This window comes from Nilaparvata lugens, chromosome 4 (assembly GCF_014356525.2).
Source record: "Nilaparvata lugens isolate BPH chromosome 4, ASM1435652v1, whole genome shotgun sequence".
Classification (NCBI taxonomy): Eukaryota; Metazoa; Arthropoda; class Insecta; order Hemiptera; family Delphacidae; genus Nilaparvata; species Nilaparvata lugens.
The window spans coordinates 44,398,255-44,421,070 of NC_052507.1; the positions used below are offsets into that span (position 1 = coordinate 44,398,255).

Consider the following 22,816-nt stretch of genomic DNA (forward strand, 5'->3'; position numbering starts at 1 on the left):
CAATGGCATGTTTACATATTAGGTAGCCTATGTTGGAACTGAGAATAGGTATTGTATCTTATTCATTTTATTACAAAACTCTACTTTTTATGATCTTCCAATTATCCCAACAATCTGATCTTGGGGAGTCGTCTTGAATAATTTAGAACGCAGTAGTAATATTCTAATCATAAAATTGAGTTTCACTCAAATAAGTAAGCATTCAAGTATCGTACAAAATATACGGTATTACATGAGAGCTAGCCAATAGCTGTAACTAAGTGAATGTCCATACCATTTACATGTTACATGTAATCAAGTACGGTATATGCCCATCTCATTGACAAATATTTTATCATAATTTTAGATTAATTATTATTAATGCAAACTAGAACAATAAATGTAGCCCAAGTACCATAGCACTTAGTGGCCTTTAGATGGTACTTTATTCACATAGAATACCTACCTTTAAATTATAATACAAAAAATGTTCTTGTTGATAAATAAAAAAATGAAAGATCACAGTAGGTAACTAATGAATTGTGAACGAATAAGGGACAGCTTGTTTAAATAAAACATTCTTCTTGAAGGAAATGAAAAAAATATTTTATAAGATTGCTAATAAAGAGTTTCTTTGTTTAGAATGTTGAATCATATGAAATAATACAGACGTAAAAACAAAACCAGGAAGCACCAAGCACAGTTCCTAACTTATTGATAGATCAATGCTGTCCGTAGTCCCTATGAGCTGCTAAGTTATTTTTGAAAAACATAGAATAAGTTTCTATACAAACCTGAACATCCAAGATAACGTTTGAAACAGATCCTGTTCCATTGTATAGATTAACAGTCAATTGATCCAATGTCAACTTTTCTTCTAAAAATTGTCCCAAATATCTTTGCAACAGATATCTACACGCACGTTTCTTAATATTATCAGAGAATGGCAGATACCAAGGCATTATTGTAGGGATTTTAAGAACTTGAACACTCACAAAACTAAATAATTAGGCAAAGACCTGTCAATTTCCATTACTTAATATGATTGTATCAAGTATCAACAATGAAAAGATGATCTCTTCCTTTTCTTTGTTATTGTCTCTCATAAGCTGCGTGGTATTTTGTTTTCGACTATCTATTTGCTGTGAACTTGGAAATCCTGTGTGACGTCATTTGTTTTGGTAGCTAGGCTATTTCCTAAATTTCTATAATCGAATATCGAAATCAAGTCGACACCATAGGCTAACAAAGTAAATACCGTTGACGTTCAAAAAACTCATTCACACAATTTGAGGATAAAATTGTTTCAATACATGAAAGCCGTTGTTGATTTTTCAAATCAAAACACTGTTTTTGTAGAGGTTAGAATATTAAAAGCAAACTGTAAAATTTGAAGGTTATGAATGCTTGAAAATTTAATGTAGTTCAGTGTAGCAAATTTGTGACTGTAAAGTACACAGAGAAAGATAGAAATATTGTAAGCTGTTTGATTTTTTTTATCCTTATCAGATAATGTTATAAAACTTTCATGTGCCATCATTAAGACACTGCAATTTTTGACATTATTTATGGTATGATGCAGAAGGCATTGTAAACACATGTTTAGAATAAAATATAACCTCACTTTTTACTTTTAGTTAAAAGTTTACGTTTATGAGAAACGATGGTCTATTTTCTGTTTATTTAATTATGTAAATGTAATTAGATCAGTGAAAGATATGGAAGACATTAATGAATCAGTTGTTGAGGAAAAAGAAATATCAGAGAAAAATTGGAACAGAATGAAAGCCTCTCTTCAACAGGTAGGTATCCATTTTATATAGACTTTTTACCTTTAAACATACAATATCATTTCATTATGTTGATATTATAATAACAAGACATTTTAATAACTCAAGCTTTAGATTATTATAATTATTTATAACCCTTATTCATTGAAAAATTTAGTAAATCATATAGGTTGAATTATGACGTAGTTGATGCAGGACGCACCCTTCTCAAACTATTTACAATAAACAGAATTTATGTTGCAAGGGGCAAGTATAAAATAACATGACTATATATAGTAGAAATAAAAAAAAATCTTAGTATCCTTTTATTAAAAGACAACTATATATAGGATAGTAATAACTTGTAAATACTCACTTACAAAGTAGTTGCTAAGCACTGTGATCTCCTGATAGGCAGTGTCAAGAAACTTCTGTCACATACATTTAGAAAATACTTGGATATTCATGTTGTGGAGATGCTAGATCTGCATAAAAGAGACTCTTCCCTCAATTCCCCTAACAAGAAGAGTGGCCTTTAATTACAATTGAATCACTAGCTGCAGAAGGGGAACATGTCCAATTCTCCTAACTTTACAGGAGAAGCAAAAAACTACTTTATAGGAAAACTAACAAGTAGAATTATTGTTTAATATTTTATGTGAATATGTATAGTTATATTGTACATGATATTATGTAATTACTGACCTAAATTTCATTCTACAGAAGTTTAAAAAAATATTTTTTCAATTGGACATGTTACCTTTTTGCAGTTAACAGTCATAAGTCAAAATAAAAGGATTATTTTCTTGGAAAAACAAGTTTATTTTACACAATTAAATGTGGATACATAGGCCTATATTCTTGAATAGATAAGTATTGAGTTTATTTGTTTGGTTCTTGAACATGCTCTTCATTTCCATCCCCTCTTTCTGATGGAAACTTTAAAATTCCATTCCAAAATTCCATCTTATAATCCGGAACGTACTTTAGACATTTTTTATGTCTTTCATTAAAAAAAAAATGATGGGTAGCTTGTCCTTGTGTTCCTTTGGAAGTTTTAGATTCAACTGGGTATTTCTTAAACAAAATTTATCAGCATGCAGACTTATAGTTCAGTTTTAATGATAGTTACTTGGTTCAGCGGCTAGAATGACATGAAAAAAATTATAAAAAAAAACTCCAGAACAAGAGATGATAAAGACTTGAAACAAACGGGAATAGATAATAAATTTCATTCCAAAGAACTTTTGTTTAGCACTTTATATCTAAAAATCGTCAATGAAATTAGTTAGCCAAAAAACATACTCTCGAAAAATGAAATGTTTTTGAAAAAGTGCATTTTTATCGGTTAAAATCAAGTTTTAGGTGGAAATATGTAATAACAAACTTTGTAGGATAGTTTATTGTGATTCGATTCGCGTTCAATAGAGGTCTCTATCATGAATGGTAACCATTCTATGGCCGTTTTAATGAACACTCGATCCGCCATTTTGAATCAGCCATTACGCAGCCCAGTCGCAACCCCCAAAAGCGCATCAAGTGGTTCGGATAAATCAGATCATCTGTCCAATATTTGAACATTATTTATGCTAGCGCCGCTAGCACTACCTACAGGAGAACTTTTCTATTTACAGCAGAAAGGTAACATGTCCAGGACATGTTCCCTATCTGCAGTAAGTGGTCAATATCACATGTTGGTTTTAAGGCTTTATTGACTGTGTAGAAGTTCCATTTCTACAGTAAATGATACATCTATCCATGTAAACTTCATTCAGCCAATAAAAAAAAATGAAAATTTTTGACAAGTGTTCCTTCTGCGGTTAGCAATTCAATTGTGTAGAACCTAGAGTTTGGTTTTTATTATTATTATTATTATTATTATTATTTTTATTGCATCCCAAACATCCGAATAATCAGACTGAGGATAAGTCAAAAAGAGCAACTTAAGGAGGTTCTCAACACATATCATAATACATTGATAAAATACTGTAATTCTACAATAGTCACATGAAATATATATACAGTATATATAAAAACGCAGTTAGTCAAGAGTACCTATGTACAAGGACCTGGGAAGAATCAAAGACAAGGAACAATAATATATCACTCCTGCAGAAACTCATCCACAGAATAGTATGGCCTTTCAAGCAACAGCCTCTTTAACATTCCTCTGAATCTTTGTAAGTCTGCCATGTCTCTAATATCCTGAGGTAATCTATTATATATTTTTGGGCCCATATATTGCAGAGATTCTTCAAACATGGTGGTTCTATGAGCAGCCACTGATAGGGAGGCTGAGTGCCTTGTATTGTAACTGTGGATTTCATTATTGCGGGTGAAGTTTGGTAGGTTTTTGTAAACGTATGAACAGATCTCCAAGATATGCAGTGACAGCAGTGTAAGTATCCTGCTACTAAGGAATAGTTCTCGACAGGGCTTACCAAAAATAACTCCTAATGCTCTTTTCTGAGATCTTAATACTAGGATGAAGAATTCTCATCTTCCCCAAAGGGTTATGCCATACTTGAGGAAAGGAAAAAGATAACTGTAATATACCGCCATTAGGGCTTTGAAGCTCAATGTGTTTTTGAGCACTCGCAGTGAGAAAATAGCAGAGTTAACCCTGGAGCATATTTTTTGATTGTGTACTGACCAGTCCAATCTACTATCTAGTGTTACTCCTAGAAGATCAACAGCAACACTCTGCTGGGGTTACTCAAATCGGCCAACTCATTAGAGTTTCTGGCTGCAAAATGGGGGGGGGGGGTTGGATGAAAATGAACTTAGTCTTACTTGAATTCATAGACAGACCATTTGCAGCAAACCATCTCTAGATATTCAGTAGCTCTTCCTGTGTTTGGGTGACTACAGCTCTCAAACTTGAATTAGTGATAATAGAAGATGTGTCATCGGCATACTGAATAAGTGGCTTAGTAGAGCAAGATGACAGATCATCTATGTATATAACAAATAATGTGGGACCAAGAATGGAGCCCTGTGGTACACCAGCATTGATTACATCCCATTTTGATTTTGATTGATAATTCTTATTTTCATGGTTTATTAGGGTGGCCTGCATCCTCTCTTTCAAAAACGAATTGAACCACCACAGCTCCCCCAAATGCCATATTTTCTCAACTTTTCAACAAGAATATCATGATTTACACAATTGAATGCTTTTGACAGATCGCATAGTACTCCACATGGCTATAGCCTCCAGCTGGGAGGCGTCTAAACTTGCAGACACAGTATTGAAAAATTTTATTAGAGCTGCTTCTGTATCAAGTCCCCTTAAGAAGCCAAATTGTGTTTTTGAGTCTATATTATTCACTCTCATAAAATGAAGAATTTGTTCATTAGCTGCCTTCTCAAAAAGTTTGGAAAAGGCTGTGAGGATGGCAATGGGTCTGTAATTGTTCAAGTCCTCTTTGTCATTTTTCTTGAAAATAGGTCTCACCAGTGCATACTTCATTTTATGAGGGAACTCGCCAACAGTAAAAGACTGGTTGAGGATCCTGGACAAGGGTTCAGACAATATATCAGCAACCATCCTGAAAACTTTCACTGGAATTTCATCCCATCCAGCTGAATTTTTATTTTTAAGTGATTTAATGAGCACCTCCACTTGCTTGGGACTAAGAAGTTTAAATCTCATCCCAGAGCTGCAGTTACCTACCACGTTGCTTGTTGAAGCAAGCAGATTGTGAGTACTTCCAATACGGTTTGGAACATTGATGAAAAAACTGTTAAAATCCTCTGCTACTGAACTATGATTGATTCTTGCTGTAGATTGGATTGTACTTGCTTTATCCTTGTGCTTACCTAGCTCAAATTTCACTATGTCCCATGTGGCCTTTACTTTGTTGTTGGCTATCTCTAAGTACTTTTCATATTTCCTTTTGGCAAGTTTAATGACACTTTTGAATATTCCATTATACGATCTGTAATAATTTTTAAAGTTTTGATCCTGTGTTTCCATGTACAGTTTATGTAATTCTCTTTTCTTCCTACTCAACGTTACAATTCCAGCAGTAATCCAACCCTTTCTATTTAGTTTGTTTACCTTGTGTTTCCTTGGGAAGACTGTTCAAGAATTTTATAGCTTGTTTTGGAATCTGTTGTAAGTTTCAGCCAGTCTGCTGCAAGGTATCTCCAATGAGGCATCATGTCTGGTATTGTACGCATGTATATCACCTCTTCTTTGTAGCAGATCCTAGTTTCTCTTCATGTACATCAGTGAGCACAGTACATAGGCCTATTGGCTGTACATAGTAAGGATTCCAAGACCGGCATTGATCCCTCAAGTCTGAGAAGGACTCCATCCTCAAGGCTATTTTCTGTAGGAGCAGAACATCATGAGCGGCTGGTTAATGACCCCTAAGCAGTAACTAGAAATGGGTATCGAAAGACAAAACATCAATGTTTTTTCACCTTAACATCGATGAGTGAAAAACATCAAACAGTAAACATGTTGTATCGCCCCAAGGATAGTGTATGGTTGCCTTGATCGCATTTACATACGCGCATGAGATGGCATGAGCCTATGTCAAAATCTGACCTCTCGGCTGGCAAACGCCAGCTTCCCATAAGAATTACATACAAAACACAAATAAGCCCACATGATTTGCTGTTTGATTGTTTATTTGCGTATAGAAGTACTCCTTCTTCTGTTATGGGTAAATCACCAATGTCTGTCATATTGAATTTTGAAACAAAAGTACCACTGACAAAATTGAAAAAGACTGCAACTTTCAAAGATGATTTGGTCTAAAGTCAGAGTATTGAAAATCAGAATATTAAAAATAATGTGTTCAAGAAACCAGTCCCAAAATATCATAGAGATCAAATTGTATGGATTAATTGTAATAAGAAAAATGATAGTTATGGTGTCAAGTATGAACTAGGTAGAGTTGTTGAGAGGATAAGTAATTTTGTGTATTTGGTCAAGCTAGCTAATAATGTAGTTTTCAAAGTCCATGTCAATCAACTCAGGGAGTTTTATGAGAATGCTAAGTTGAGCAAAGCATTAGCAGCAACAGTGCCAAGTATTGATCTTGAAACGGGTGTAAGGGGAGAAAGAAATAGTGTGAATAATGAGGAAAGGAATGAGGTAGATAACAATGATAATAGAGTGGATAATGATGATCAAGTCAGGAGGTCACAAAGAGTGATCAGAAGGCCAAATAGATACTCTGATTCGAATTTCTGGTAATTATGGAATTGTTGCTCATCCGAAAATGTTGTAATGTCTTTTTATTGTTTAATATTGATATGTTATGTTATAAGTTAATATGTCTTGTCTAGTTGAAAGTCAATCAAGTTAGTCAGTCAATTTGGTCTGTATATCAATAAAAAAAAACTGTACTATTGGTTATGTCTTAAGTATGTCGTTTTGTTTGTCATATAATCAATTATTATGAGTATATGAATGTCTGTCATGAGTATAGTCTAGTATTTATGATAACGTCTTTATTGGAAATTGTCTTATGTGAAGTTTCAGTCTTATAAACATGTATTATTTGAAATGTCTTAGTCTTGAAAGTTTTGAAGTATTGTCAATTAAAGGGGGGAGCAGTGTAGTGTTGGGCATCCTGCTCATGACATCAGAAAAGCAATGGAGTGAAGTCTTTGTATTAAGCCAGTCAGGCGGTCTAGTTTTGTAAAGTCTTTTTTGTGAATTATAAGTAATAAGTCAATAAAGAATCAAGTGTCTAACAGTCTTTTATTAACGAGTACTCCAAATAATCATATTAAAGAATAAACATTATAGTAACCAGACACTTCAACGTTCTAAAAATAACTTGTAACCATGGTGAACAGTTCCATGAATTCGCTAATTCCTTCAAATTCAGACTAACCTTAAATTTTGATATGGGTTTTTCATTATCTTTGTTTGAAAACACTCTTGGATATGACTTGGCTAGCATTTCCACAGTTTAATTTTTTGCAATAGACAAACAAAAATTATAATTTTCATTAGACTTTGGCAAAATGTTATTTGCCCAATTGGGTGCAATTACCAACAACCAATCTCTACCTAATATAGCTTGACATGAAATTTGATCAATTACAACAGCAGATAGCTTAGTCTATATATATCATTGTAAACAACTTCTACCTTGCATGAACCAAGGATGTGTAGCAGATTATTATTAACACCCCTTATAGCTCCGAAATAAGGCACTAATAGTGACAACAACTGGAGCTCTTTTGTAATAACTGAGCTTAAAATAGTAATTGAACTCCCGGTATCCACTAGAAAACACACTGATTTGCCATTAATGACAATATCCACAAATAATAAATCACACTGACCTGATTGTAATGAATTGACTGACACATTGACTGTGGATTTGACATAATTTACTCTCTTCTGGTCACAACATTCTGCCATGTGACCTGTACATTGACACTTAAAACACATCCACTTATTAGCTGGACACTTATCAGGAGAATGCCTGGAGAAATAGTGACGGCATCTTTTTCTCAGTCCCTTTTCCGACTGTTGAGAAGGTGACGTCGAGCGACCCCTGGAGACCAATGGACCTGCTCGACCCAGAGATGAACCCCTCTGCGACATGGATAACGACTGACCAGAAACCGACCAGGAACGTGCAGGAGACCCCGACCTTGGTGAGGAATCCCATCGGGACCGGTATGATGATGGACGTGACGGCGACCACTCAGGATAACCCTGCCATGGTGACGAACCTTGCTTGGACTGGCAAGACAAGGAATGTGAAGATGTAGACGATTCCATGAGAGTCTCTGTAGCATCACCAGCCAAGACCAAAGTGGACTTCTCAACCAATTCCATTTCTAATACTAGATGACAAGCAGTATCAAATTTCATGTCATCTGGCTCAGACAAAAGCCGACTCACCATTGACGTTTGTAGTAGGCCAGACACCAGTCTATCGCATAAAGCCTGGTCATGAAAGCTTCCAAATATACAGGTGGTGGCCAAGCGAGATATCGCTGAAATAAAGTTGTGAAGCAACTTGCCTGCAAGCTGCTTCTGAGAATGAAATTTATATTGTTCTGGTATTACTTTACACACTGGTTTATATCGGTTTGTCAAAGCCTGTATGCACTGTTCATATGTGGCTGTTGTGATTTTGACAGGAGACAATGCTGTTTTCAACTCCACATAGACAGACGGAGGAAGATTGACACAATAGTGACCTTTTTTTATCTCATCCTTGAAACCTTCGATGCTAAAATATAGTTCGAGACACTCCAAAAAGGATTCAAAGTCCTCCACATGGAGTTCGAAAACTGGAGGTTTGGACATGTTGACATGAGACATGTAAGTGAGGTTAGATTATAGTCTAAACATAGTCTATGATTTGAAACACACGCGAAGAAATTTGACCAAGTCCGGAAAACATAGTGCAAAACATGATAACGGAAATCGAGACAAACATAGTTCAAACACAGATACAAAACACCAAACGAAAAAACGTAACTATGACACAGTCCACAAATAAAGGCGCCAGAGTACATAACCACAAAGCAGGAACACGCGATGCACAACTTCATCATTAATTATCTTGTCGCCAAATATAATTTTTATTCTTTAATATGATTATTTGGAGTACTCGTTAATAAAAGACTGTTAGATACTTGATTCTTTATTGACTTATTACTTTTAACTCACAAAAAAGACTTTACAAAACTAGACCGCCCAACTGGCTTAATACAAAGACTTCACTCCATTGCTTTTCTGACATCATGAGCAGGATGCCCAACACTACAGTTACTAATAATTATTTCAGTTGTCTACTGGAAAGCGTTAGTGCCAACACTTTGCTCTTGTATTGTGTTTTTGTTTCTGCTCAGTGCTGTATTATTATTATTACTGACGATTTTAAGTATATTTTATTGATTATTTTTTATTTCAATGTATCCATGGGATACTTATGAATGCAAAGAACACTTGTGTAAAGCAAGAATAGATCTTAATTATAATTTAAATACTTCAACTAATCATAACTTTAAATAATAGAATAAATAAAAGAACATTAATTATTCATGAAATGTTTCAACTACCTTACAGTACGGTAGTGTAATGTGCTTTATTTCTTGATAAAATAACAGCATTCAAGTCATTGAAAGTCTTGATTATCTATTTTTTATCATAATTAGGATAAATAAAAATCTTTATAATGTTTAAGCTATGTTCATTCATTCTTAGGGCTTATCTAGACTGTTTTTGTGATAAAGCTAGGCAACTGCTGATGGGTTCGCATTGTTTCAGGAGTTGTTGATAAAATAACATTAATATCCTGAAATTCCTAGAGAAGCTGTTAGGTAGTTCTTTCCACAGACCTTCATAAGGATAAAATTTCTAAATGAGAATAGAATCTGTTTAAAAAGAAGAACTGAAACGATGCAGAAAAAACTAAGAGAAAGTACAAAAACATATTTGAAATGGTATTATCAAATCAAATTGTGTGTTCAAACGATTTGTTTTAGATAGACTCGCCAATAACATTTATAAGATTTTTACTGAAAATTGGTTTTGATATTGTTTCAAAGGGGATAAAATGCTGAACATTTTGATGTCAATCACTTCTATGTAGTGTTGATGGTTAATTTGCTATGAGGGCTCAAAGTTTGACATTTTTACATTTGAATGCATGTTAAGCCGGGCCGAGAGGTCACAGCATGACGTCACACCATAGCCGGCTGCGTTCTCCACGCGTCTTATGTGATCAAGAGGGTAGACTGTCGGGGAGACTAGTTGTCGTGAGCGTGTGAGGAGCCTAGTTGGCTCCTTCGTTCTACTAGGGGATTTACTGTCGGGGAGACTAGTTGACGGCAATGGTATATTTTGCCAGGGGATTTACTGACGCCTGTGATCAAAATAGCGAGGAGACTAGTTGTCGGGGAGACAGGTTGGCGGCGACCCTCAAGGCAACCTACTATATACTATTCTTGGTATCGCCCTACGTTTTTACGGATGCACAGAGAAGAAGTAAGAGTAATAATCTTCTACTTTGTGACGGATAATACTATGAAGACCATTAGACAATTTATTTTTCACCTTAGAGTGACTCAGATAGTGAAAATCAATTTCCTTTTCTATGTACATGTAAAAGAAAGGGACAGAGCTTTTGAAAAGTAGTTAACAATAAAAGAATATTATTGATTGGCAGCAGCCAAACTGAAAGTTTATAAATTGTTCGTAGATAATCAGACTTGACGTTTGGCAACGGAGATTGATATTCAATCGAATTTATAAAGAAAATCCAATATTGTAAGATATTGTTTTATGGATTTGAATATTTGTTTAATATAAAACAAATTAAGACGGTTTTTTGTCCAAATTTTGTAAAGAGAATAAATTTGAACTAATAATATTACTTCTTTTATTAAATGAATGATGAGAATGATCAAATAATTTTTAATGAATAAATGCTCAAAAAACACGTCAAAAACGATGGATCAATAGATTTTTATTAGTATTCATATTGATACAGTGAAAATGATATAATGTACAGTATATGATACTTTACACTTATTCTTTTAAAAATGATAAAACAGGGTGAAATCAATTTCATTGAACCCACATGACTTCTGTTAATAAGCTTATAGAGTAGAAAAAAAATATTATTTTGGTATAGATTGGAACTCAATTATTTCGGAAGTTGATTGAGTTATTGGTATATATTTTTCATAGATTTCGAAATACTTAAAAGTACAAAAAGAGCTTCTAAAGTGACTACAATTTTATCTGGAGCTATTGTTCCAATATTTTAACAGTTACTAACTGGAATTTCAACAATTTTGGACTTGTGGTATTCAAGTAACAGTCTTTCGAATGATTGAAGTCAGGTTGTGACTAGAAAGATACATCAACTCTAGTTCACAAGATTTGTCATCTTCATAGTTTAGTCAGAAACCTCTCGGGATATGCTCGAAGATTCGGTCTTGAAATTTCACCGTAAGCTAATCTTAGCAATCATTGATACTCAAATCGTATTCATTCAATAATACCTTATAGATTTTTTTAGGAAATGAAAATGGATTAAGTTTTTTATATGGATATCTGCACTCCTTACAATACGAGAACCTCTTTTCCAGAGCTAGATTAGTGTTTAAACGCATGTTGAGGAAATAATTGTAATAAGAAAAACCTCTTTCTTCCTAAGAAATGAAGAATCCGACCTCTTATTCAATTCTAAATAAGTATCTAACCTTTACACGGGCCACAGAAGTAATATACATCTTCAATGGTATCCAACAGTCTCACATAAAAATACAGAGAGCCTGATTAAAAAATAAAAATAACCATCTGCAGGAAGTCAAAACTCATGCGAGATCTCTCACAAGAGTGATCTATATTCACGAAAAACACTAAACAGAATACTACACCAAATATGACAAAGATAATGAATATATTCTGTTACTATTGCTTATTGTTCTCGAGATAATCCTCTTCAAACAAAAAAAAAAAAACTTGAATGAAATTGAAAAATTAGAATTGTTTCTACTTTTTAGTTGGTAAAAACATCAGATGACCAATGTCTAGGTAAAACCATCGATAAGTGAAAAACATCGATATATTGATACCCATCCCTAGCAGTAACCACAGAGAATTCCTTCTACTTTGTGCAGTAACCTATAGTTAATAGTGGCTCTGGAAAAGCGAGTGGTAGGCCATGATGAGGCTGCTGTGGTCAACCAGGTGTCTCAGTCTTCTGATTTTAACACTCTTGAAAGTTTCCTGCAGACTTATTGTTGAACATGATGATTCCACCTTTACTGGCTCTTCTGCAGCTGTTTGCCTCTTCGATGAGCATACTACGATGCTCATTTTATCATAATTTAGCTTCAATCTGTTAGCTGGAAACTATAACTTGGCCTGACTGACAGACCTTTCTCTCACCTGTTCGATGGTGGTGCCTCGAAATATCAAGGTGGTGTCATCCTCAAAAAGTACTGCAAGTCGTTCATAAGCAGGAGGCCTAGGACTGATCCTTGTGGTACTCCATGCTACACAGCTTTCAATTTTGAAGTAGTACTACTCAGTTGGATCATTTTCTTTCTGCTTTCAAGGTAATATGCCACATTCCCTAGGACTGGGCCACCCAGACCATATCTCTCAAGTTTTCCTATCAATATTTTGTGAGGAACGCAGTCAAAGGTTTTACTGAAGCCACATAGTGTAAGGGCAATGGAGTCGCCAGCCTTAAAACCACTCTGGAATCTGTCTGTTCATGCGAGTAGAGCACTTGTGTGGATCGACCATTCTTGAAACCATATTGTGAAGAGGACAGCAGGCTGTTTCCTTTAAAGAAGTTGGTCAACTGCATCTTCATAGCTGTCTCGATCACCTTTGAAGACTGGAACAATGGAGATTGGCCTGAAGTTCGCAGGATTACTAGACTTCCCTTTCTTGTGTATTGACAACGTCCTAGCTGGAAACCTTCCAACCTTGAAACAGTCGTTTAGGCAGCCGTGGCAGCAGCCATTGGTTCTGCTATTTGTTTAGAAGTTGCCTTCAGCACAAGAGTAGAAAGCCCATGGTTCTCCTGTAACCTGGAGTTCATCAGCTTAGAAATGATGTTGATGACCTGGGTTTTGTCCACTGGTTTCCATGCCTCCAACCACTGTTGCACCTGGCCTATATTCGCCACCGGATTTGAGCCACATTCAGACAAGTCCACCAGTATGTCATCAACCACACCGACATAGTAGTTGAACTCATTTTCCAATGAGTAACATTAGAAATTTGTAACAAAAAATGACCCGTTAATTTCTTGTATAATTCTCTCGTTAATTTCCTTATTTCGGCCTTAGATCTCGAGATATGGTATATAGATTTTTAAAAACCTCAATAACTAGAAAACTATTAGTTAAAATTTAATGCTAAGGATATTGATACAAAAACTATAATAAACTACAATAAGATAATATTATATCTCTCCAAATGTTATAAGAACTAAATTAGTAAATGTGAGAAAGAGAAAAAGGAATTCTGATAGCATAAACCAAACATCGTATAAACTAGAGACCCCCTGGGTTGGAGAACTCGCTTAAAAACTGTTGTATTGTAATATTTGAAACCCGCAACTTTTAATTATACAGAGCTGATGAAAATTATGAAAACAGCAAAATATTTCTCTTACAAGAATAATTTGACAGGTTTCATTGGGAATCCTATTTAAAATGAAAAAAATTACTCGCTTCAACATCTTAGACTCTCTCATATGAATCCAAATCCATTTTTCTAAATGAGAAGGTGGTCATTTCGATACAGAGTTCATAAAGAGAAAATAAATGGCGAAAACCACTCATCGATAATATGATATCAAGCCGTATCATTTTGTTGTTGTAAAAGTTGTAAATTATGTTGTATATTAACCAGCTGAAATCATGTGTCAGCGCGTGTGATAGCTCCCAAACAGCTGATGTTATGAATGAATGAATGGAAAAACCAATGTAGCTACCTAGAATACTAGGTAGCCTACCTTGGGAAAAACTGTAGTAATTGCATGCAATGAATTCTTCAGCCGACTAAATGATAAATCATAACAATTTCTGTCGTATGCACTTTCAATGCTATTTTTATATCCTGAAAAAGGACGAAGGAGTGAGTCAATTTTGTTGTCCAACGAACTTGACCTGTAAAAAGTTTCGAAGAATTCGTATTCAAAATTTAAATCTGATTGATCAATTCTTTTTAAAGCTATTGCAGAAAATATAAACAGACAGACAACAACTTTGGCCTTCAGTAAGTCAAAAGTAGGAACTCGCTAACGCTTGTTCAATTGAGGAAGGTAGTTGAGATGAAACTGCTTTGGTTAATAATTCATCTCACTGATTATTATAGATTGAAAAACATTTTTTTAGGAAGGTTTAAGAGAAGGAGTAGCCTTGGGACGTGACAAGGGGTTCCAGGAGGGTTTCAATGAAGGTTTTGCTCAAGGCTTTGAAGCTGCCTACTCTCTCGGATATTTGAACTCGCTGGCGTCGTAAGTTTGAATTTTTATCAAGATAAGAAGTGTCTTTGAAAGCAAATCGGAAGGCATTGTGTTCTTCATCTTAGAGTTTGAAACTTTTGGTTAAAAAATTATCAAAAGGACCGTCATTGCTCTTTTGAAAAAAATCCATTGGAAACTTTACCTCAATTCAAATTCAAATTTATTTCTCAAAAATCATACACAATTATAATAATATAATATTATAACATCTAAAAATAATACAAGAAAATACTATTAAATATATAAAATGATCCCAAAACTGCAGTATATATTTTTTTATGTCCATCTATGTTTAAGGAGTAGCCTACAAGGTAAAACCTGTGCGTAGACCTAAGTTGCAGTTAATATATTTATTCAATATAAACTAAGAAATTAAACCAAAATAAGAACAAAGATTAGTGGAATTTACACACAAATATAATTTTGTAGATTAAATTAGATAAAAGTTAGTAACACACAATAATTATTATTCTATAATAAAAAAAAAACATAAAAACAAGAAACAGTTGGTGCTTAGAAGATTTTTTCTTCAGTTTTATTTGATCTTATCCATTCCTCAATCTCGCAATTTAGTTTTTTGCTCCCGCTTGTATTGGCAACAAAATGAGTAGGAACAAGATTTATTATCCTCTGTGATAAGTAAGTGGATTGTCTTCTACATACATTCAAATCCATCCTGTCTTGATGGAATGTTTCTCTAATAGGACGTAAATTTAAATTCAAGTTTCTTTCACGAAGAAGAAATTTATTTTTATTCTTCTTAATATATATTATCAAATTTTTTATGTACAGCTGTCGATCAGTTAGTACTTTGAATTCATTGAAAATATCGCTTGTAGGATAAAGTCTGGGTTTGCCTAGAATTGTTTTAATAATATATTTTTGAATTATGAAAAGTTTTTCAAAATGTATGTTCAAGGCTCCACCCCAAGCTCTTATTCCATATTGTAAGACAGCTTGTGCATAAGAGAAATAGATTAATCGAGCTATTTTCAAGTTATTTAGTTCTCTAATTTGATGAAATTTATATACAAGGTGCGGCAGTCAATCGGGCGATTTTGCAACAGCGCTTGTGTTCGTTTGGCTGGAGTGGGGAGAACGATGCTACGCCCATCGTGTAGAAAACTTTAAAGCATTTTAGTAGCAATGGAGCAGTGGACAGGAGCACAGCGTGCTTATGCCGTAAAATCATTTTATAAAAACGGGGACAGCTATGTGATCGCTCAGCGTGAATTTAGAAGAGAGTTCGAGATTCATCGTAATAATGCTGTTCCATCAGCCAATGCCATAAAGACCTGGGTTCGTAACTTTGAGGCAACTGGTTCTACAGTGAAGAAGAGAGGTGGTAGTGCAAAAAAAGGTCGTACACCAGAGAACATAGCGGTAGTTGGAGTAATGAGCGATGTTAGCAGAAGACTTACTGAGTGCATACATAGGAATGGTGGACGTCTGACAGATGTTATTTTTCAAAAATAAGACTTTTCTTTTCTATTTTTTTAGTTTTATGAGTTTGTAAACTAAATGCTACTATCTTTACTCTGTGTTTTTGTATGTTTCATGTCAATAAATCTAATCATTCACTCTTGAGAACGCTTTTAAAATCGCCCGATTGACTGCCGCACCTTGTATTAGAAATTTTATTTTTAAACACTTGCTGTTTATATGAATATTCCATCTCAGATATGGATCCAACAGTATTCCCAGGTATTTTACTTGGTCCTTTTTTCGAATTTCAGGACAAAAGCAGTGATTTGTTGATTGTTGACAATTGCAGTTTACTTGGTGTATTTTAATAATTTCTATTTCATGAGGTTGTGTTTGGGCATTGGGTGAGAAAGTCATGAATACGCTTTTAGAAGCATTTAAAGTAAGCAGATGTTCATCGAGCCATGATTGTGCTACTTTGAGACCATTTTCTGCGCTAAGGCGCACGTTCTCCCAGGAATTGCCAGTGAAAGTGAGAGCGGTATCATCAGCAAAGGATACGATTGAGCAGTTCCCAATGTCAACTAAACCTAAATTGATAAAGACCTGTAAAAAATCCCAGTATATCTGAGCGGAAGTAATGTGCGATAATAGTGCTCCCATTCAATTCCACACTGCTATGCAAAATTGTACTTGTCTAAAAAGACTATTCACTTTTCAGGAGGCAAAATACTCCAAATATAGCAGTGACAGGCTGTTAGATGGAAGGATTCATTTTACATAGAAGCTCAGTGATTAGTGATAACCATTAATCAAGAACCCTTCCTTGTACTCTTCACTGTCCGATCTCCTATTAAAGCAAACTTACCTGCTAGATATTCTAGACTCATTTTATCAATAATAATAGTATCAGAGTGTGATATTCCCTCATCAACCTGAGCTTTAGCCCACCAAGCTACCGATAATAGGAGTTTTGTGTTCATCTCTTCTAAGATTTTAAATAAATGTAATGCAATAATTCTGAACTCTCTGCAGATTCTCAGACAAGTCTGTGATGTCAGTAACTATAGTTGAAAGAAATATGAGAGGATCAAGACATGACTAGCATCACTTTCACAAGTAACATGAATTATTGGTATATTGATGAAGATTTATTATGAGAATACACAATATTTTTATCCATAAAGGTGAAACTAAATAATACACGGTTTGGCAATGAAATATGGATAATTTGAAATACCAATTTACACACTCATTTCTAAACGAAACTACTTTTTTTCGTCTAGTGTGTCTTCAATGTTGCCATTTTGACGATAGAGAGGAAAAAATTGGTGTAAAATTGATTACACACGAAAAATAAAATATTTTTAATGGGGTCCGTTTTTGTCCATACACTTCTGTAGACATTGTGAGAAGTTGTCCATACTCCTCTGAAGCGTTGCTGGGGGTATCGCTCGAATTTATTGTGTTATTATCTCACTCAGGGCTGAAAGTGTACGTGTTTCTCATGTATGCAAGTGCCTTTAGATATTAGCTAGCTCATTAAAATGGTCACAAGATGACAGGTCCGGTATTCCAAATATTCCACTCCTTATCTCAATGCAACGAAATCAGGCGTCCAGGGAAGGTCTGCCACAGAAATTCTGTAGTTTTTCTCGCTGTATGGCATCTTGGAACCATACGGTATTGAGGTTGATATGTTATTTTTTCAAGTTTTGAAGAAATATCATGCAGAATTGTGAGATAACATTATGGATTGACAGTGAAGTTTTCTCATAAAAAATAATGGCTAATAATAAACCTGCTACACCAAACAGTCAATTATTCGCCATTGCTACAAATACAGCAATGCCAAACAGAAAACACCAATATTTTCATTCAGCAACGTTTCCTTCACCACGGCAGGTAATGGTACTGAACACTGCCATCTACCTCTCACCTCTACAGAAGTGTTTTGACAAAAACGGACGTCATTTAACAGTTGCTAATTTTCAAACGTAATCAATTTCACTACAATTTCTTTCTCTTTAATAATTGCTAAAATGGCAACATTTGAGAAATTGAATTTTCGTTCCAAAATGAGTATGTAACTGCTATTTCAAATTATCCACAATTCTTTGATCAATTCTGTACTATAAACACCTTATGTCATCAAACCAATAAAGCCATTTTATATATCCATCTAATATTTTCTGAAAACGTATACCGTATATTCGGGGCTACTTAATTTCTTATTTGTAAAATAACAACATAGTATAGAATAAAAAATTAAAAAAAACACCCAGTTTCGATGCTAAAATAATTTTCAAGTTTTAAAAATAAACTATAATATAATAATAAAAATAATCTAATATATTTTTATGATGCGAATGTGTTGCTAAATAGTGTAATACTGATATTTTGTTTTAATTATTCAATTACATACAAAAATTTAACTAGAAAATGTTCTTGTTTTTCATTGTTCTAATGCATTCTATCATGATCTGCTATCTCAGTCCTCAATATTTAATTGTTACAATATAAGCTCATGAATTAAAGTACATTTTTAGAATTGGTGGTAGTGCAAAATTCATTGTAGTATCAAGTGGTTCAAAATTTGATGTTGTTTTACTTTTTCTACTATAGATTTATATTGAATTTCTATATTTCGAACTGTAAGAATACTTGATAATAATTCTGAAATTCGCAGGACCTTGAAGAGAAAGGAATTGGGAATCACTGCAGATACCAAATTTGATGATGCCATGATCAATAACCCTCGCAGAGGATTGTGTCAGATGTGTCCAGATACAAAGGGAAATGCAACAAAAGTGCAAATGTCTGAAAAAATGGAACAGTTTTACAATATACCAATAAGCGAAATTGTAACGCAGCAAAGAAGTATTGTTAAAGACGTGCTAGAGCAAACAAAACAAAAAATGATGAGTCACTTAAAGTCCTCGAATATTGAAATTGATTTTTCAAATTTATATTCTTGATTATTTCAAGCATTTACAGGTCCAGTGTATCACTGGCTTGCGAGGACTCGTCAAAAACATTTTCATGGGTGAGTCAAATATAAATAAGAGCGATGTATAGGCATAATTAATACATAGATAGCATAAAATTATTATTCTTTTGCTTTTATTGATTATTGAAAAATAAGAATTTAAACTTAGTAAAAAGTTTTCAAAAGGATGAATATTTAATTCAAACGTTACATTCCAGTGATAGGATGGGTGAGTGACTTCACTTACACTAAGATTGGTTAGAGTAGAGAGGAATTATTTAGTTCACTATTATGTTTTTTGCATGACAATAAATGTAATGTTCTTTTTATCATTGAATAAATCAATTTTTAATGTGTTTTGTCAATTTATTGATCTGTAGGCCCTCGTGATAAGTTGAGATTCTTCAAAATATTTATAATAGTGTAATGAAATTGTAGGCAACCTGTAAATCCTTTCCATTTTTCCTTGAGCGTCAAGGCATTTCATTATAGGTAACACAGGCACTTCAGAGGTAAATAGATAGATGACTTTATTTTTACACTTCATAAACATTAAATAGTTAGATTACAAATCAATTTCAACTTTGCCTTCAGAGTTTGAGTTGCAGTATCTCGAACATTTTCTGAATTTCACGTCATGCATTTCAACTAAAGAAAAAATTCTCCTCCGCAAGTCTTATTTTTCATTCGTTTTTACAGGGCTACTTGATAGGTTTATTATATAGAATCACAAGTACCCTTTTTTTCTTTGAATCATTACATGAAATTAAACATATTCATTAATAATTATATTGATATTATATAGGTGGGGTAATCAATGGAAATAATGGGTATTAGTGGTTCTATACTATAATAATACAATAATTTTCATTTATTCATTTCATAATAGATCTTGATGCTGGATGCCGCTATGCCGTTTTATATTAATAAAACAATGAATTATATTCATTATATTATTGATGAATTTATGAATATGAATGTCGGAGTTATAACTCCTTCTAATATTTGTTACATTAAACCTTTGAATTCCATGTCAAATGAAAATGCAACTCGAACAGTTTTGCCAAGAACCGTATAAACGGTGAATGTGACTACCATTTGTTACATGACACACTTCAAGGTCATATCCGAGTCCCTCCCAATCATTGATAAGTGTGTCTTCACACTTTAGTAACTCTACGAGCTTCTGGATTCAGCGATATCAGTTGGTACTGCAGACATAATCCTTGATGTAGCCTGATGTAGTCAGGTGATGTGGAGGCATTGCATAGTGTGCCGAGCACTATTTTTAATTCAGGCCTTTTCCCAAGTTATAATAGTAAATTTAATACGCAATAGACTAGAGCCATTATTGTAAGTGAGTTAGCGAAATAAATTATTTTCTCTATTATGAACGACCATGACTTGCTTTCTAGAGCTATTTAAATCTCTTGAATTCAAATTTTCTAAAAAATTAAATTTTTCATAACTTACTGTAATCATAAAGGAATAATTTTTCTGAGTCTATAATTGAAAATTCATGCTGTGAACGTGTTAACAGTCAAGATATTTGGTTTGGAGTTGAATGAATAATTTATAGTTGCTACACCAATTTTTCTGAAGTTTAAATAATTGTAGATGAAATAGCAATGTTATTCAGTTCAGTAAATCCATTAAAGTGAAAATCTTTTGAAGTGCTTAAAGATAAAGTCAAGTATCATTGAAGCTTAAGTTCAAAGTATTCTGAAAGTTTATATTGAAATTAATTATTGAGAATTTAAATGTTCAACGGTAGAATAAAAATTACTAGAAGAAACTAGGATAGGTGAAAAACAACTGATTCTAAGTGCTGAATAAATTTTTGTATTCTGTAATTCCGTGAATGATGATAGAAATTATTGTAATGTCAACGTACGTATTCTGGTCTCACGCGTCGGATAGTTGAATATCCGTATAGTATATTATATAGTATAGTATATGTATCATTATAGTAGTAGTGAAATTGAATATTGAGATTATAAAAGTCAACTCAATTAAATTAGGAAAATATTATGGGAGAATTTTTGGGGAACATATTTATTTTTGGACGAAAGTTGAGCTTGAACTTTTTACAGAAGAAACATAACCTATTTTTTGGAAATGTAATCAAAATTTGGGAATGTAATAGTTTTGGGCCAAGCCTGTTGTTCCTTCCCAATCATATTTATATGATTTGTTATTGTTCCCACGAATAAATAAATAAATAAAATAGGGAAAATTTTTGAAAATTTTTCGAAAAATCGAAGGTAATCAGAGAATAAATAGGAAACTCTTTTATTAGTTATTGTTGATATGTAGTTTTGAAAAGTTGAGTAGTTTTGGCCTTGAGATTTTTGAAATAAATAGTAAGGTATTGTAGATTTTAAAGTTGAAACGATGATCAAATCCTTGGGAATTTGTATGAAAATAAGTTGATTGAGATGAGGTTGTTAAGTCCCTTTATCAGTAATGTTTATTCTCGAAGAGGTGAATCAGTTTTATTATTGGAAATATTTTTTTAGGTGTGATTTTTGCGGTAGGCATGCGTAGTGATCGCGTAGAGTAAAGATCCGTTGTGTTGGTGAAGTTTCCTGTAGGCTGTGGGGATTTTTTTTTTTGGTTTTGTTGAGACTCAAGATTTAGAGGAGGACAAGGGGATGTCCTGCCTGTGTGTGTTGTTGTTGAATTTAGGTAATCGGCGCGAGTGTAGGTCCGTGTCCAGAGAGAACGGAGCACTGCCCGAAAGTTGTCCATGTAACAAATCAAGGAATTCAGCTGTGACTAACCTTGCAAATTTGTACGGAGGAATTGTTTAATTTTAGCGAAAGGCACCGAAGATGGTGTGAGCTAAGATTTTTTTGTATCTAGTAAACGGTCTGGTTCATTCGAGAGTTATGGGGCTCGTCGATAGAACAACGTAAACCAAAATCTAGAAGTATTTAGTGAGTCTTCGTAGTGATTGTAAGGAAAACAATCAGCGTAATGTAGTTTAGGGAATCCCAGTAAAAAGGTTCCTTAATGTTTGGTTAGAAAGTCAACCGCAAAATCACAAGTAATAATTGGTAAAAAAAGTTATTATTGAGTTTAAAGTTGCTTAGAAATTTGGTATGGCAACGAAAATTGGAGGTTTTGGACAATGAATTCAAATAATAAAATAATAATTAGACAATAAAATAGCAGAGAAAATTTTTTGAGTAGGTAATATTGAAATGGTTATTAGTGATAGTAGAAACAAATATTGTACAGTACTTAACGCTTTGAATTAAAATAAAATTAACAGTGAAATTTTTCCTAGTTGAATTTGAAATGAATAGGGAAAATTCCTTGAGTTAAGCATGAGTTTAAATTATTTTCTAGTTAGAGATGAGAAGTTGGGTAGAAATTTAAATGAGGATATGAAAGTAGAAATATGTAGGAAAATTCGTGTCAAAAATGAAATAGAATTTTTGTTGGGAAAATTAAATTGAGGTAATTAACAGTAGTAGGACCCTTTAGACATAAGTAGTCAAAAATAATTACTAAATAATAGAAAATGAATAAGAAAATCTTTTAATGATTAATAGTAATTGCAATCAAGTTTCCCATATGAATAAGTTGGGATGTTTTGAGATCTAGTTGAATATGGAGTTTATTGTTGAGAGGCTTCAGTAAGGTTGGAAATGTCA

General features: G+C 33.6%; 2 protein-coding genes across 4 annotated transcripts in view; one reads left to right on the forward strand and one right to left on the reverse strand.

Annotated features, from left to right (window-relative positions):
* Positions 1–1,185, reverse strand: part of LOC111056989 (autophagy-related protein 2 homolog B) — a 113,131-nt gene extending 111,946 nt beyond the window's left edge. The window contains exon 1 of one of the 2 annotated variants that reach the window (XM_039427516.1): positions 774–1,185. In XM_039427516.1, coding sequence (XP_039283450.1) covers positions 774–941 — 168 coding nt within the window. In that variant the 5' untranslated portion in view covers positions 942–1,185. The remainder of the gene's footprint in view (positions 1–773) is intronic. The other variant, XM_039427517.1, reaches the window with a different exon arrangement.
* On the forward strand, positions 1,145–19,510 carry LOC111046697. Of its 2 annotated transcripts, XM_039427521.1 has the most exons (4): positions 1,575–1,781; positions 8,874–9,057; positions 14,610–14,731; positions 18,855–19,510. In XM_039427521.1, exons 2-4 carry the CDS (start codon positions 9,013–9,015, stop codon positions 19,141–19,143), a joined length of 456 nt encoding a protein of 151 aa, XP_039283455.1. In that variant the 5' UTR covers positions 1,575–1,781; positions 8,874–9,012; the 3' UTR covers positions 19,144–19,510. The 2 variants fall into 2 exon arrangements, with proteins under 2 accessions (XP_022188004.2, XP_039283455.1); XM_022332312.2 differs by lacking the exon at positions 8,874–9,057 and having other exon boundaries at positions 1,145–1,781.
* The last annotated feature ends 3,306 nt before the right edge of the window (positions 19,511–22,816 follow it).

Excerpts from the sequence above, each read along its gene's own strand:
- LOC111046697 (XM_022332312.2), top strand. The coding sequence starts at position 1,698 with ATGGAAGACATTAATGAATCAGTTGTTGAGGAAAAAGAAATATCAGAG. Across the intron at positions 1,782-14,609 it reads TGAAAGCCTCTCTTCAACAG|GAAGGTTTAAGAGAAGGAGT; the intron begins GTAGGTATCCAT and ends ACATTTTTTTAG. Across the intron at positions 14,732-18,854 it reads TATTTGAACTCGCTGGCGTC|GACCTTGAAGAGAAAGGAAT; the intron begins GTAAGTTTGAAT and ends TGAAATTCGCAG.